The following is a 17198-nucleotide window of genomic DNA, read 5'->3' on the forward strand; positions in this document are numbered from 1 at the left end:
AGAGCTCTGGCCCCGCCCACAGCGGGTGTGTCCGGGCCGGGAGACGGGGCGGGGCCTCTGCGCCCCTGCAGCGCTGCGCTCCAGGAGACACGGAGGGCGGGCGGGAAGCGGCGCGCGCTGCGGCCAGAAGGGGGCGCTCCCGGGCCGCGGCCCCCCACCTTGAAGACCCTCCCCCACGTCTCCTGTCCCCCCACACGGCGGCCCCTTCCGGCCCTGTGCCCAGAGCTGCCGGGGGCTCCCCGTAACTGCTAGGCCCGCCCTGCAAAGGAAACGAGGAAGGCCCTGGCCGCCGCTACGCGGGGCACTGGCATCCCTCAGCGCCAGGCCTCATCGGCATCGCGCCCGCCCGTCCACCTCGCCTTCTTCCTCTGCCCGATCCACCCCGCAGCCGCGAGCGGCTGCCGCCCCGGGCATTCGGGGAGAGGCCGCAGCGAACCGCGGCAGACAACCGCGGCAACCGGCCAGCCTGGCCGTCCTCCCCAGACGAGAGCCGGGCGAGGACTGCGGGGCGGCGGCCAGCACGCCAGGCCCACGGCCAGCTCCCGAGGACGGCGCCAAATGGGCTGGGCCGCGCTCGCCGGGCCCGCCAGACCGCGCCGGGTCCTCCAGACCGCGCGCCGGGCCCGCCAGACCACGCTCTCCAGGCCGGGTCCGCCAGACCAGACCGCCCTGGCGGGGCCCCACCAGACCAGACCGCGCCGGGTCCTCCAGGCCGCGCTCTCCAGGCCGGGTCCTCCAGACCAGGCTGCGCGCGCCAGGCCCGCCAGACCGCGGTCTCCAGGCCGGGTCCACCAGACCAGGCCGCGCTCGCCCAGGCCCGCCCGGCCACCCCGGGTCCTCCAGACCGCGCTCTCCAGGCCGGGTCCGCCAGACCGCACTGGGTCCGCCAGACCGCGCGCTGGGCCCGCCAGACCGCGCGCTGGGTCCTCCAGACCGCGCGCTGGGCCCGCCGGACCGCGCCAGGCCCGCCAGACCGCGCGCGCCAGGGCCTCCAGACCGCGCTCTCCAGGCCGAGTCGGCCAGACCAGGCCGCGCTCGCTGGGCCCGCCAGACCAGGCCGCGCTCGCCGGGCCCGCCAGATCGCGCCGGGTCCTCCGGCGCGCGCCGGGCCGCACGCGCCAGGTCCTCCAGACCGCGCTCTCCAGGCCGGGTCCTCCAACCCAGACCCCGAGCGCCGGGCCCACCAGACGGCGCTCTCCAGGCCGGGTCCGCCAGACCAGGCCGCCCTCTCCAGGCCAGGCCGCGCCGGGTCCTTCAGACCCTGCGTACCAGGCCCGCCAGGCCGCGCTCGCCAGGGCCCGCCAGACCGTGCCGGGTCCTCCAGACCGCGCTCTCCAGGGCGGCTCCGCCAGACCAGGCCGAGCTCGCCCGGGCCCACCAGACCAGACCGCACTGGCGAGACCCCACGAGACTAGACCGCGCCGGGTCCTCCAGGCCGCGCTCTCCAGGCCCGGTCCTCCAGGCCAGGCTGCGCACGACAGGCCCACTGGACCGCGGTCTCCAGGCCGAGCCCGCCAGACCGGGCCGCGCTCGCCTGGGCCCGCCAGACCAAACCGCGCTGGCCGGGCCCGCCAGGCCGTGGCGGGTCCGCCAGACGGCGCTCTCCAGGCCGGGTCCGCCAGACCGCGCCGGGTCCGCCAGACCACGCGCTGGGCCCGCCAGACAGCGCTCGCCAGGCCGGGCCCTCCAGGCCGCGCTCGCCCGGGCCCGCCAGACCAGGCCGCGCTCGCCCGGACCCGCCAGACCCAGCCACGCTCCGCAGCCCAGGCCGCGCCAGGTCCTCCCGACCCTGCGCACCCGAGGGCCCACCCGGCCACGCTCGCCCGTCCCCGCCAGACCCGGCCACGCTCTCCAGGCCAGGCCGCGTCGGGTCCTCCAGACCCTGCGCGCCAGGCCCGCCAGGCCACGCTCGCCCGTACCCGCCAGACCCGGCCACGCTCTCCAGGCCAGGCCGCGCAGGGTCCTGCAGACCCTGCGCGCCAGGCAGCGCTCACCAGAGCCCGCCAGACCAGGCCGCGCTCCGGGCCTGCCAGGCCTCGCCTGCAACCCTCGGCGTCCGCGGCCGAGCCCAGCCGAGCTCGCAACTCGGCCTCGCTGAGGCTGCACGGCCTGGCCATCCCAACTCCGCAGGCGGCCTCTGGGCCCCTCGCGCGGCCGCCAGGCCTCCCCAACACATCGATCAGAGCCTGCCAGACAGGCAGACAGCCCTCTCCGTGCTAGTCACAGACGTGCTCCAGCACGTCTCGGTCCCACTCGCTATCCACTTTCCCTTCTTTATTGTATCGTGTCCTTCAACGCGTACTGTGCACGTTATTTCACCAATTTACAAGAGAATCCTCTCTACCTATTTTTCCCTCCAGCTATTGCCTCGTATTTCTGCTCCTCTTTATATTAACACTCTTTAAAAAGAGATTTCTATTCTTGCTACCACTGATTACCCCCTCAGATACTGCCCCTTGTCCCCTGTGCTGGCTGTTCCCCCAGAGAGCCATGTGACTCACTCCCTCAGCTCCAAGTCTTTGCTTAAATGTCAATTTCTCAGCAACACTTAACCCTATTAATATTCCTGAACACGTACTCTCCTGAGATCCCCCCAGCACTCCGGACTCTCCTTCCTTCTCTTTTTCACAGCATTCATCACATGGGAACATACTGTTTAGCCAGTGTTTGCTTCTGTCTCTCCACTCATTAGGATGCAAGCCCCGTGAGAAAAGGGGTTTTTGTCTGTTTCAGTGACTGATTCATTCAAATATTTGTTATAAACAAATAAATGAATATTAAATGTTGACTGTTTTAAAATATAATTTATACATCTTTCTTTGAAGATGTCATCTAACCAAGTAAATCAGAATAAAATATACTAGAATTTATTGAACCATACCCATACATTTAGGCTGTTCCAGCCTATCTGTCATAATTAACAATGCTACCAAAAAAAATTGTACAAAAATCTATATACGGTACTAAGTCCTCTACTGGCAAGATTTACAAAAGTAGGTTATGGGAATATATGTTTTAAAATTTCACAGATATTGCCAGACTATCAGAAGACACCATAAATGAGACAAAAACACGAATTATATCTAAAACTCAACCAGATTTCATCTTAAATATCCAGTAGAACTATACGGTTTTAAGAAAATGAAAGAATACAGGGCTTAAGAGGAAAAGATATTTTCACATCGTAATAGTCAGAGATGCAAAATTCAACCCACTGATCAACCTGGATGGCTGTTGTAGATTTCTGTGAGCGCACACAAGAACCAGAGAACACGAATATCGCCTGGAGTCAGAAGCCAGGCTCCTCAGAGTAAAGGAAGTCACTTGACACAACGGCTACAATCGGATTCACTGCACCCTACGCAGGCCACCAATAAGAAGCAGTCAGAATCCCAGGCGCTGGTGGTAAGTAACCTCAATCAACACTTCCCTGATGGGTACATTACATCAGTTAAATGGGCTGGTAACAGGCTTCCTGAAGTGGATATGTAGCTTTAACCCTCAGAAAGATTACTTTAAAACCATAGTATTAACATTTGGGATGTTAGGAGGAACGTGAACATATTCGGTATTTTTACATCCTTGCAATGTTTAATGTTATAACTGCAATTCAAAGGTTATAACTGAGCAATTGATTTAGACCTGTGACACAGCATTAGAACATCTAAGAGAACGTCAGGTTTATCATATTTCTAAGCTTAAACTATTAAATTTATAAGAATTATTATTACTACTTAAAGTTTTAATTGTCAGATCAGACACCTGAAGTACTTTAAAAGGAAATAAAACTTCTAAAATGCATAAATCATTTTAAAATGTGGTATAGATGATTCAACTAGGTTGTAGATAGAACCAATGTTGTTCACAGGTCCCATAAAAAGGAGTGCAGAAGTCTGCTAGATTTATATACCTAACAATATCATTTGCCTAAGGAAGAACTGATTGGATGATTTTTTAAATCAAAAATAATGTAATATTGTTTAAACCAAAGTTGAAGTCTTAATATTCATTTCTAAGGACAAAAGCTGCCCTTATGGGCAGTATGAAACTCACATCAACAATTATCTTCCCAAAAGGGTTACAGACAACCATCTTCCCATAGCAATATGTGAACGTGCCCGTTTCTAGGCTCCTTGCCAGCACTCTATGATTCAACCATTTAAACCTCTGACAATTTGAGGAAAAATGAGATTTCATTACTGCTTTGATTCGCATTCACACCTGGCTTACTAATGAAGTGGTATTGACCATCCAAATTTCTTCTTTTGTGAATTGCCCATTCTTAGACTTCGCCCTTTTTTTCCTGGGTTGTCTTTCTTATCATTTATTAAGAGAAGCTCTTACCTCCTCTAGATTATATTTCTATTTTACTAGGTTTTTTCCCCATGTTCTATTGTCTTTTTACTTTTAACTAAAATTACTTTGAAGGAGAAGTCTAACGCTGTTTCCTAACAGACAAAGAGCTTAATTGTACCCAATTTTTGGTTATACGTTAAGTTTTCATATATATTTGGATCTACTGCTGTACTAGCTCTTCTCTTCCTGTGATCTATGGGGAGCTCCAGATTTTGTAGCTGTTTTCAAAATTCACATTTTTCCTTTCTAGCACGTTCATAAGAAGTTAGTTTCTCAGTTGTCCTTTTGGAGCCAGGAGTTCAGACTTGCCATCTTAGCTCTACAACCATATGATGTGACCCTGTGACTCACAGGACAACACAGCCTGGAATCAGCTCACAGGCTCTGGAGCTGGCCTGCCAGCATCCAAACCCACAACCGTACCACCTCTGGCAAGCGGCTTATCCATTCCGTGCTTGGGTTTCTCCGTTTATAAAACGAGGGAAATGAAATCACCTACCTCAAAAAGTTGCTGAATGAATTCAATGAGACATTTTACTTCAAAACATAACGCCTGGCACATAAGTGCATGACAAATTTAGTTATTATTTAGTTATAAAACTAGATTTATAATAATAAATTATACAATAGAAATACTGTATAACATATTAGCCAGATTAGGTCTGATTCGCGATTATCTCTGTGCGAACACTAACGTCACTCTTACTCACTCACATATTTTGCTCCTGAGCTGAAGGACAGGGCAGCACCTGCTGGTGCTGCAAGTGCACATCAATGGCCCCATTCTCTCCCTTTGGGAGTGTGAGGCCCCGGGAGAAGCATCTGTCGTGTGTCTGGGAGTCAAATGAGATCGGAAACTGCTGGTTTATATCACCGTCAACTTAACTTATAACTCAGCTTTTAAGTCACTAGTTACCTTTGGCCTCTCCCCTTTAACCAACCTCTCCTATTTCATCCAGCTTTCTAAAAGGCCCAGCTTTCTAAAGACACTTTCTAAAGATAAAGCATGTTATCACATCACCGCCCCGTTTACCATCACAAAGAATCTACAATAGATCTACTACCTACCTCGGAAAATAACTCTCCTGCCTGGCTTTCAGAGCCTACCTAACTTGGTCATTCTCAAATTCTGTCCAGCCACGCCCAGCCCACAAATCATCCTCCTAGTAACTTGTCTGCACCTGGTCTCTGTCTGTTACATTAAACTACCACAAACTAGAAGACACACTTTCATTAGCCAAAAATACTACAGTCAAGTATTATAACAAAGTCAAGAGGAAACTACTTTTCCTCTTTCTGCAAACCTGAGTCACGCTGGCTAGAAGGCCCACGTACAGCCTCTCTCCATGAATCGTCAAAAGATGGAAACCAGGAAACAGGCAATGTCATTTGCAAGTTTTTTAAGGATATCACAAAATAATAAAACTTGTCTGACCCAAGAGTTCAGAACCACCTGGTCCTTCTCACATCTCTATCCTGGGCCTCAAATCCCTGTCACCAGTGTTTTCAGTCTAGACAGTCTCCATGTTGGGAGAGGGGAAAACCAAACAGGAGTTGGGCCTCAACCGGCAGACGTCACGAACCTTACTCTCCTACTCTAAACATTACTTTCTAAAAAGCCCTTTTCACTGCGTTTAGGAATTTCCATTTGAAATGACAGACGGAGCTACCACAGTAAGCCGGCCTCTCCCAATTCCAAAAACCTCCCTAGTATCCGCTTCTCGCTACCACACCGTCCCCTGTCACGTGCTGTCTCTGTTTCATGACTGTCCCTCACCATCAGACCTCACCATTCAAAGTGTCCTAGTCAAAGGTCACCACAGATATTCGCAACACCAAATCCCAGGACGACGTCAGCTGCTTTTACATCTGCCCTACGTCTCTCCCTTGCCCCTCTCCCACTCCATGTAACCTAGTAGAGCGGTCAGTCCACTTGGACTCGTCATCTTCACCAGAGGAATGGGATCACGACCCAAAGGGAAGGCATTTGGGGAAATGAAATGAGCCTTAGGAAAGAAAGGTCTGCACTTTTTTCTCTGGGATTGGCTATTTAGGGCCATTTAATTTTACTGTAAGCCTAACACCAACGACCATCTCTGACCTAAAGTGATACAGACTGCCTAAGAATCAAACCACCACAGAAGAAGCAGAAAGATACAAGGAAGGGAAGGGGGCTGGGCACTAGAGGAAAAGTGGTAAAGGAGGGAGAAGAGTAAAGACAGGGTTTAAGAAAAACATGAGAAGGCAGAGCTATATGGGAAACATCCTTCTCTAGCAATAAATACACAGGTGCATAATTCTTCAAAATGATCAACCATATTGTATCCACTAGATGGAAGTAACCTAATTTAATCTCACAGTGGACATTTAAATTGTTACCACTTTTAACTTATAAAACATAAAATGTATATTATATATTATAAGCATATATAATCGTGTAGATAGCTATATATACATAGAGTCCTTCTGCAAACTTGGGATCATTCTGTTCATTCAGTAATTTAAGGGCAGTTTTACTCACCCACGGAATGATAGCTGTTTTTCTTCAAGTCGTGCATACAAACAGCACTCGACGGCCCACACTCGGTGATACCCACATTTCCACAGATGCTGATTTTATAAAGCACGTTATTCTTGGTATCAACAGCTTCCCACGTGTAACTAGAAAGGAAGAAAAATAATTTGTCACTGTCACTGATCTGCCAATAATTAAACTTCTCTCTAGTTTTACATTCAAGCCACATTTGCTTAAGATGACCACAGCCTAGAAGACCCACTTTCATTAGCCAAAAATACTCAAGTCAAACTATGTGAAGTTGAACAGAAGCCAGGGCAGAAACCACTAAATACCATCTCGCTCTGGTTCAACCCACTCTGAAGCCGCCTCAGGACTCTAGGATCATCAAAATACTTAAAACTCTACCATTAATTTAAGAATATCAACTCAGAGAAGTAACTGCTCCAGAATCATGTTGAATGTAAGATAGTAACCTCTCCAATCACAGTGGAATGCTGAAAAGCCACAGGACTGTTTTTAACTTTATTTTACTTAAAAACTAGTTATGGCATGAAAGACAGTTCTACTTCTGGTTTTACCTTTTACAGCTAGAGTTCAGATCTGAACTGATAAGGTGAAGTTGTGTAATGGGGCAATGATCTGATTCAAAATCAGACAAAACTGACTTTAGGTGGACCCACTGCATCAGTGGGTAATTGTTAATGAACCAGTCTGCATCCTTGGGACAAAACAATGGTTTGTCAGTTTTGTCAAAACAATTATTCTCAGTTCTCCACTCTTCCCAGAGACAGTGTTTTGTCCACTTTGTAAAAGGGGGATAATGTCCTCAGCCAGGGTGGAGACAAGGAATGAGGAAACCGACTAAAAAGTCCCCTGCAAAATGCAAAGGTACTGTATTAATGCCACAGCACTGATGAAAGGGAGATAGACTAAATCAGAATTGCTTAGGCTCGGCCTACCCAGGAGTTGTGGAGGGCCTGGGGGTGAGACCTCGAGGTCGCTAGGCCCTGAGACCACTTGTGTGCATCAGGAGTTTACCTACCCAGAGCAGCACCACCCTGATGACAGAAAGCACTCCCTCATGGAAGCAGCAGTCCACATCCCAGAGCTCCCCGTCCACCAGGCAGCAGGACAGCAGGGCAATGACTTGGCACAAAACCCAGGCAACACACTTCTCCCTGCTAGAAGCAGTCTCCCCACTGCCCCGTCCAGCAATGGAGGAACCCCAACAACGGGGCTGTTGGTAGGCAAGGAGCGCAGCATTCTCCTGAACCTAGGTCTGGGACCGATCAGATTCACCTGCTAACAAGCCAAGGGACACAAACACACGTCAGCATTCAGGCAGGTTGGCGTCCCCTGGAAGTTCTTACAGCCACTGAACTGCTAGAAACCTGAAAAACAGGCCAGTGTGCTTGGTGAGCGCCCAGCTTGGGGTGTCGCCAGGCTCGAAAGCAGTTACAGTGAACTCAGCTTCTCGGTCAGTGACACCTCAGAGTTGTCTCCTAACTTAAGTCAGGCACAAGAAAATAACCCGAGTATTACCAGGCATGAGAAAGTCATCAGTAGAGGCAGCAACAAGTACAGCAATGATCAAAAGAGACAAGAAGTCCCCGCCCTCCTGGAGTGTATATTCCAGGGGAGGACAAAAAGAAACAGGTAAACAAATTCACAAAATAATTCCACCTACTAGTATCTGTGAGCTCTGACAAAAACAAAATAGCATAATGTCATAGGAAACAACCAAATAGCTACTTAGACTGGGAAGTCTTCTGAGCTGATCTTTGCCCTGGGACTTGAATGACAAAAAGGGGCAACCTAGAGGGCGATATGGTGGGAAGAATATTCCAGCACACAGACTAGCCACTGGGAGGTCTTGAGGCTGGAATGAACTCAGCACACTGGTGGGAAGGAAAGGAGGGCGATGTGGGAGCGAGGTGGACGAGGAGAGCAGCGGCAAGTGAGGGCAAGGCGCTGGGGACACCTGGCCACACAGGGGCCTTGCAGATTAAAGGAAGCAGTTTTGATTTCGTACTTGACGCAAAGGAAGGCCATTTGAAGACACTATGCATCTTTCTTTAAAATATTAAGTGTGGGGCTGGCCCCGTGGCTTAGCAGTTAAGTGTGTGCGCTCCGCTACTGGCGGCCCGGGTTCGGATCCTGGGCGGGCACTGACGCACCGCTTGTCCAGCCATGCTGAGGCAACGTCCCACATACAGCAACTAGAAGGATGTGCAACTATGACATACAACTATCTACTGGGGCTTTGGGGAGAAAAGAGGAAAAAAAGGAGGAGGATTGGCAATAGATGTTAGCTCACGGCCGGTGTTCCTCAGCAAAAAGAGGAGGATTGGCATTGATGTTAGCTCAGGGCTGATCTTCCTCACAAAAAAAACAAACAAACAAATAAAATATCAAGTGTTTTTATTTGCAAAGTATTAGTAAAACTTTTCTATTAATTATGGTTAATTAAGGAATAACACTAATGTCTTATTCAGGAGCCATGACTAAGTTTTTCCAGGATACTAAACATCAAATTTAAAACCTTGGCAGTGGCATCATTAAAGTGTTTCACAATCCTAAGTATACGAGAGAGGTACATAAAGGTATCATTTTAGAATGAGTCAACCAGGAGGAATCAACTCTAAAGAACTAAAGAAATCGCATAGGACCTACAATGCTATGCCTTTCTTAAAAACAGAAATCCACGGTTTTTGCAAAGGTGATATTTAAATAAGGTAAATGAAAAGAGTGTGTGTTTGGAGAGCAGAAAAGAGATGAAAAAGAGTAAAACGGGGGATGTTGTCCTGATTATCTGGAAATCAGGGTCTCTAAAAAGAAAAATGTTGCTCTATTTGATGTTATTTCTTTTCTCTATTTGCATTTCATATTTGCTTTGTCAAGATTTCTCAAAATGATCAGTGGTGATGGGAGTAGGGAGGATCCTCTGACAGGACTTGAGTGCTGGCTTTTTTCAGGGGGCTGATCTAACCACGTATCACAGGGCAGCTCCCTTCAGGCTGGCGCCTCCCATGCCCCTCACATACTCAACCTACAGCACTTGGGTGAAGAGCCCTTAGTCATATCACTTAAAAATGAAAGAATGGCCACGGCATGTCTCTAAACTACACCACCCAGGCATCTGCAGGCCATCAGCACTTAACACATTCTGATTCCAACAGATGTATGTCTGCTTTAAAACAGATGAACATGCCTGGCGCCCTGTATCATTAGGAGCTCAGGAATAATCATTCAGTTGAAACAATCTATGTGAAAACTCCTGGAGCATACTTCAAAAACTATTATGTATTTCGGTATGCACTCTAGTTAAACTGTCATTTAGATATGCTTCCACGAGCAGGAAATATTTTTTAAAGACTATTTCACAACAAACTTGAAAGTCATATAAATATCTGAAAGCGCTTTTTAAAAAAATCATGTGTTTGAAACTAGATGATTCTAGACTCTTTGCCACATGAAAGGCCAAACCACCAGAATGGCCTAGGCTGAAACCATTCTTTAAATTTATGCTGAAGTTTAAAAGCACCATGATCATATTCTAGAACCAGAGAATGGTTTCAGAAGCAATAAAAGTACTACAGACGCAATAAAATTTAATGATATCTTCGAGGAATAATAAACTTTTGTCCAAGTTTGTCCACCAGAAAATTCTCTACCTGAAGTGAACATGTACAGCAAAAACTAGGAAACCCAACAGTATGACTTATTTCACAGCCAAGTAAGACCATTTGGCTGAGATTCACAAAAAAGTCTACATTCAAGACCAAGCTGTTTGAGCTTATACCAGTAAAGACTTGAGAAAAAAAAAACTGATAGGAAAAAAATGAGACCAACAGATTAGATCAAAGAGAAAACTAAGCTGTAATATCAAAATTTAAAATTTTTTAGCAAGAAACAAAACCTCTGGAAGAAAATATTTGCAAGCTGTGTGGAAACGTAGTCCTCACTCATACACATACACAAAAATGTTTTTAAATATATGTGCTCTACCAGCATCTCCTGCAGCAGGAGAAGTATGTACACTCAGTGGGCATTTGCTTGAACCTCTAACACTCCACGTCTTCTAAAAGTCACTATGGCTCTATGCCATACTCCAGCTCATCTGAGGGAAACAACAGGATGCAGGGAGGTGGGGCAGGGAAAACCACAAAGGTCCAAAGCAGCAGCTGCTGGTCGATGGGAAACATCACCCAGAAGCCCTGCCCACTGTCCCAGCCTTGCGAAATTCAGTTAATATCCTCGAAGGAGGCAGGCTAAGCCCGGTTAGAACTGCTCTTCTGGACACAAAACCATCTGTGCAAGAATCCTGGCTTTGAAAATTAGCAAATGCAAGCAAAATTCTTGCCATTCTACCTCATTTTCCAGAGTGCAAAATGTCCCTCTCCCACTCTCAAAAAATCCAAGTTCATTTCAAAGCCAACCTGACAACTCTAGATACACACGAACACGAGTTAAGTCCCCTGGACCGCGGGGGCTTGTCCCCCCTGCATCCACAGCTTGACGCCAGCTCTTCTGGTAGTTCCCACACTCGGGGCTAGATCTCCTTAGGTGTCTCCAACTACAGCTACTCTGGACAGGAACGCCCTCCTTCCCAGAACAACGACTGGCAGGCACAGAATCAATATTGACTGACGGGTGGAGGAGGAAAGCGGGCCAGGGGACTAAGAACACATCACAGCACAACTGTCACCACAGGTGCCGACATCCACGGGGCAAAGCGACCCCAGCACTGGACGCCATTATTCCACTCTCCCAAGTTCCTCAGCTGGAAGGTCAAAGATTCCAAGGCCCAGACAGGTCAAGGGCCCTGCCCAGCATCACACGGTTATGAAATGACAAGGCCTGGAGTACGCCCAGGTCCGCCTGAGCCCCAAGGGCAAATGCTTCAACTGCCTCGCATAGAACCAATGTTTTTAAGTTTTTTTACCTTTTCAGAAAATATTTAGTTTGAGGTACAATACTGAACCTGGCAAACCATCCCACCAAACTTTAGAGTTTAAATCTTGTCACAATAAATGCCACTAGAATCACAGATTCCAGGTTGGCATAAAGATTTCCAGAGTGAGTCCATCTGACAGTGGCCCCTGAGAAGCGGCGAACTCTCTGAAAATCTGGGCTACCCCGCGTCACGCTGATCAACAATCATCTACTCTTCCCAGCTCAACTTCTTCCCCAAGTTTTAAACTTCTGCTGCTCTGTACCCTCTGTCCAGTTCTGCTTTCTGTTTTGCACCGCGTGAACTGCCAAACACCAAAGGCAGCGCCTACTACAGCCTCTCTTCCCTCACCAGACTGGTTTCCAAAGGAGGATCAATTCCGAGCCCTCTCCTTCCCCCTGGTGCACTCGCCTCACTTTTGTACCCAAGCTGGTTGAGGATTCCACTAAGAAGGAACACATCTATCCCATTCTCCTCATCTCAGCTTCACTCTCCTTTAAAATGACTCCTTAGCTTACCACAGAGCTGCCCTCCGAAAACCCCACCAACAGTCCCATAGTGAGTGTCATCAGTAACTGGGGAACATCCCACAATCAAACCATCAGAGCCAGCAGGGAATGGGGCAGAGGAGAAGTCACACCCAAAGCAAATGACTTTAAGAGATCTCTGATTTTAAGGTGAATTCTGTGACTGCAATATGCCCTGGACACAGGCAATTAATTTCACTGTGTAAGCTGAGCACACAGGCTGGGTCGTTCTCTTAGTTAAAGAAAGCTTAAGACTGTCTGCCCCCGACTACAATCCCATGGCCTCTGCTGAAACCATTTTGTACTACTACTGCAGTCAGTCTGCGGCTGTTCAGCGGCACAGAGGTCCCATTTTAACCTCACTCGGTTTAAGTTTCATAATATCCTCAAAGGTGATGGTAGATTCCCAATGAGAAGGAAGCACACAAGTGGCATACTGTCAACCAACGCAGAGACAGGAAGGCGTTTCTACTTTCCCAACACTGCTCCAGCAAACACCACGTTCAGAAGCCATCCTGGTCAGGGCTGAACCAATCTAGGGGCAGCAAATCTGCCTCGAGTTCAGGAAGCTTAGAGAAGAGAAACACAGAGCCATCTCCACTGAATGAAGTATCCATGTCTGTCCAGAAGAAAGAGAAGTCAGAAGAAAAGGCTGGAGGGGTACAACCAAACAATATTTTTAAACTATTTGACACTGATGTCTTACTGTGACACCTCTCAAGTTTTCATGTGTCATCACTGAATACCTACAAAACTGCAATACCTTGCAAAATATAATTTGGGGTTCTTTCATTCTTAAAACAGCTAACATCTAGAATAAAGTCTATAAAATTCAATGATAAAATGTATGGTATGCCCAATCCCTAAAGAAAAAAATCTTAGAATGCTGAGTTCCTTCCCTCCAACACAAAACAGTTCCAAGAACTCTCATTCTGTCCCTTCCTCGTGGACTGTCACAGAGCCACAGTCTTTCGAAAAACACCTTCGTTCCCTCACTCCCTGAGTCCTGGGGTTATGGTAATGGTCATGTGGCTATTAAACATTTTATTACTGGCCTACAATTATCGGTATATAAAGCAGGGTAGAGGTACAATGGAACCAGTAATGAAATTAATAAGCATGTGTGAATCTATAATTTGGTTTCTTTTAAAAAAAAAAAAAACCCAGTTGGTGATATACGAGCTAAATTCACAAAGACGGTCACTGGCTAGAGGAATGTTTTTCTGAATCTAGAGAGAGCAGCAAAACTTTGGGGATAAGGGGAATGCAAAGTCTTTCCAACGTGAACATCCAAAAAGATTTTCCTGCATTTGGCCTGCATCCAAGTCCTCCAACAGAACATTCAGGAAATCATTTGGCTCACTACTGCCCCTTATCATTATCAGATAGTTTCTCAGCTCACACACCCAGCCCACTAACCTTCAAAAGTCTGGAACAGTCTCCTAAACTAAGAAGGGGGTTGAGAGGGACAGGGAGAAAGGAGGGCATAGAAAGAGGCAGGGTTTCCCAAACGGACATTTGCAGCAGAATGTCCAAAGCATAATGTAGCCACTGTTGTCAACAACTTTCTGCTGCTGACACTAGAAGAGAAAAATCTGATGTGGCACGATAAATCCCCACCCTGATATGAAGACTGGGCAGCACATGAGCCTGACACGGCACAGCCAGAGCTCATATAGGAAGTACTTCACTTCCTATTCTAGCAAACCCACAAAGCTGTGGATCAAGATACAGGGCCTGCAAAAAAAAAGCAAGGATGTGCCAAACATCAGTCTTTGGTTTTCCCTGGTAGTTACACAGGGTCTGGGAGCAGGAAGCCAGTTGGCTAGAGAGGTATCCGGCTGGAAGCAAGGCTGTTAAGTCAGCACCAGAGCCCAAGGCGCCAGGGTGTGGGCATGGGGGCCCAATGATGCTTTCAAAACCAGCGTCAGGAGTGACTGACAGAGATAATGTAAAAGAGAGGCGAGCTTCACTCGGGAAGCCACCATGGCAACGGTGGAAAGAACCCCCAGACCGGGCCCTGAACCCCGCACCGGTCTGACCAGCTGTGTGGGACGTGCTTAATCTCTCTGAGCCCCAACTTCCTCGTCTACGCGACTGAGCCCCTGCAAGGTCACTGTGAGGAAAATCGAGACCAGGAAAGCAGAGCTTTCGAGAGACTATGATCTAAGGCTTTCATCTGGATCAATAGAAGGATTCAGACGGCTTAAAAATTAAGTTTACAAAAAAAGGTAAGTTGGCTTGGGGCCGCCTAAAGGAATGTCACATGACACTGGCAAGGAACTGGAGAGGAGAGAGGGAGGCAGGGGGCAGGCCTTGTCTTGGGCCATCTCCACAGGGCTGAGGGAGTTCAAGACAAAGACCAGGGGCTCGGGACACACACGCACACACACACCAGCTGCCTCCTGGGATCTCTCAGGACAGGCCAGGGGTGCTCAGGCCACGGGGACACACACACGCACGCACATGCACACACCAGCTGCCTTCTGGGCTCTCGCAGGACAGGCCAGCCACTTCAGGCCAACCCAAGCCTGCACCATGTGGCCACCAGCTGCCACCAGAACAGAGGCCTGATGAATCTGGAACTTCTGGCAGCGTAGCAAGGGGAAAAGGACAGGACACACTCTTCCTAAAGAGGTTTCACTGAAATGCCAAGTGTGGAATTCTTAGTAAATCAGCAAGCGCTCCGCCACAACATACAGCTACCACAAAGGACCGGCCTGTCCTTCCTCTGCGACACCGGTGGCATTTCTGCTCAGATCAACTGCATGATACCAGGATGCAGGCCAGTATTTCAACCCTAAACCCTGCTCCGTAACAATTTTTATTTAAATCAGAGTAATTATCTAAATGCTCTCATCCTTCATTCCTCATATGCATAAGGAAGGGTTGGATTGATTATATGGATGTCTGAATTCAACTGCCTTTAAAGTCAACCCAGCCCTCAGCATAGAATTCAAATCTTAATGCTCAGTCCCCTAGTCGGCCGTCACCAACATCCCAGAAAACCTTCCCAGACCCAGTGCCCATCCCTCAGAGCCCTACCTACAGGGGAAGGTCTGCCTTCCTTATTTCTGGGCACTCAGCTGGCTAGTTCACGATGCTCATGAAGCCGCTATCCTACTAGCATATTCACCAGGCCAATGCGGCTGACACAGGAGAAAAGGCTCTGCTTTGAAGATGCTGGGGTCAAATGTCAGGCTGGCACGTCCGGCTCAGCAAAACCTAACACCCAGCTGGGAAAAGGAAACAAACACACAGCATACCCCTTTAGTGCCAAGTCAGTATCACCTTTACAAAAGGCTTCATTTAAAAAGAACAGCATTATCTTACCTAACCCTTAAAAGCTTTTAAGAAGAATAAGGGGAACATTTGTTGAGTGACTCTACGCCCCACACTTTCGCTGCACGAATCTGCGAACACCATCACTCGACCTCCGCCCAGTCTCTCCAGGCAGGTGCTGCGCCCTCCTTCACGGACACGGAACAATGGCCTACTGAGGGCATTGACCTTGCCTCCCGTCAAAACCTCAACAAGTGGCAAAGTCAGCATTTGAAAGAGGCCTGTTCCACCCCAGAGCTTGTGTTATCTCCACCACATGGCCACAGTAAAGGCGTCACCAACCAAAATGTAACCTGATGAGAACAAGCAGCTGTTCTAAGTCACTACCCTTAGCAGAGACCTTGAGTCCTAATTCACTGAGGAAGCTGAACTAGAAACTTCCAAGTTTCCATCAAACCTACCAGCCTAGTAGCATCGTCCTCACATAGTCTGCCTTCCCCCCTGTGCCCTGGCTCCCAGCCCTTCTCACCTACTTGTTTTTGTCTCCTCTCTCTCTTCTCCCTCCTTCTCTCCCTTCCCCCTGGATCACCAATTTTTCTCCCTGTGCTAGACCATTCCCCTCGGTATACAAACCTTTTGTGCTATATCCCACTTGTTACAACACTCCCTTGTCTCCACATCCCACCCATTTCTCTGATCCCTCTTACAGTGAACTTCTTGTAAGGGTGGTCCAAACCTGCTGTCCCCACATCCTATCCTCCCATTTTCCCTTGAATCCAACCAGGCTTTTCCCACCTCTCCACCAAAACCTGTGTCGCAGCCACCAAAGACCCCTGCACTGCAAAACCCACTGGTCAATTCTGGGTGTTCGCATTTCTGGGTGCTCAGCACCTGACCACTCTCTTCTTACAGCACGCTCTTCCCTGGGCTTCCCCCACATCGCTCTCTCTTGGTTCCTGTCCCAGCTCCCTGGCAGCTCCTCGTCAGCCTCCTCTGCTGTTCCCTGTCATCTAGCAGACCTCTAAGAACTGAGCACAGTCATGCGCCGAATAACGATGCTTCAGTCAATGATGGACCGCATATACGACAGTAGTCCCATAACATGAGTACCAGGTAGCCTAGGTGTGTAGTAGGCTACACCACCAAGGTTTGCGTAAGTGCACTCTGTGATGTTCACACAACAACAAAATCACCTAATGACACATTTCTCAGAACATATCCCTGTCGTTAAGCGATGCATGACTGTACCTCAGACTTTGCCTCCATCAATATGTCATCCAGTGGTTTTCTCTATATGATGGCAGCTCCCAAACTGATTTCCCCAGCCCAAGACACTGCCCTAAACCCAAAGACACAGCTCTAACTGCCCACTCAACCTCCCACCTGGATGTCCAGTAGACGTCTCAACATCAACATGGCCAAGCCAAACTCCTCTTCCCCCAAAACTCACATTTCCCACAACCCTCTCCATCTCTGACAACGGCAACTCCATCCTTTCAACTGCTCAGACCAAACACCTAAGAGTCATCCTTTCTCTTCTTTCTCTCCTCACATCCCATAT

At 48.8% G+C, this 17198-nt stretch overlaps 1 protein-coding gene across 1 annotated transcript in view; it reads right to left on the reverse strand.

Annotated features, from left to right (window-relative positions):
* IGF2R (insulin like growth factor 2 receptor) overlaps positions 1-17198 on the reverse strand; it is a 116108-nt gene that overhangs the window by 88477 nt on the left and 10433 nt on the right. The window contains exon 2 of the mRNA XM_058534045.1: positions 6878-7017. Coding sequence (XP_058390028.1) covers positions 6878-7017 — 140 coding nt within the window. The remainder of the gene's footprint in view (positions 1-6877; positions 7018-17198) is intronic.

This window comes from Diceros bicornis, chromosome 39, assembly GCF_020826845.1.
Source record: "Diceros bicornis minor isolate mBicDic1 chromosome 39, mDicBic1.mat.cur, whole genome shotgun sequence".
In the NCBI taxonomy this organism is placed as follows: Eukaryota; Metazoa; Chordata; class Mammalia; order Perissodactyla; family Rhinocerotidae; genus Diceros; species Diceros bicornis.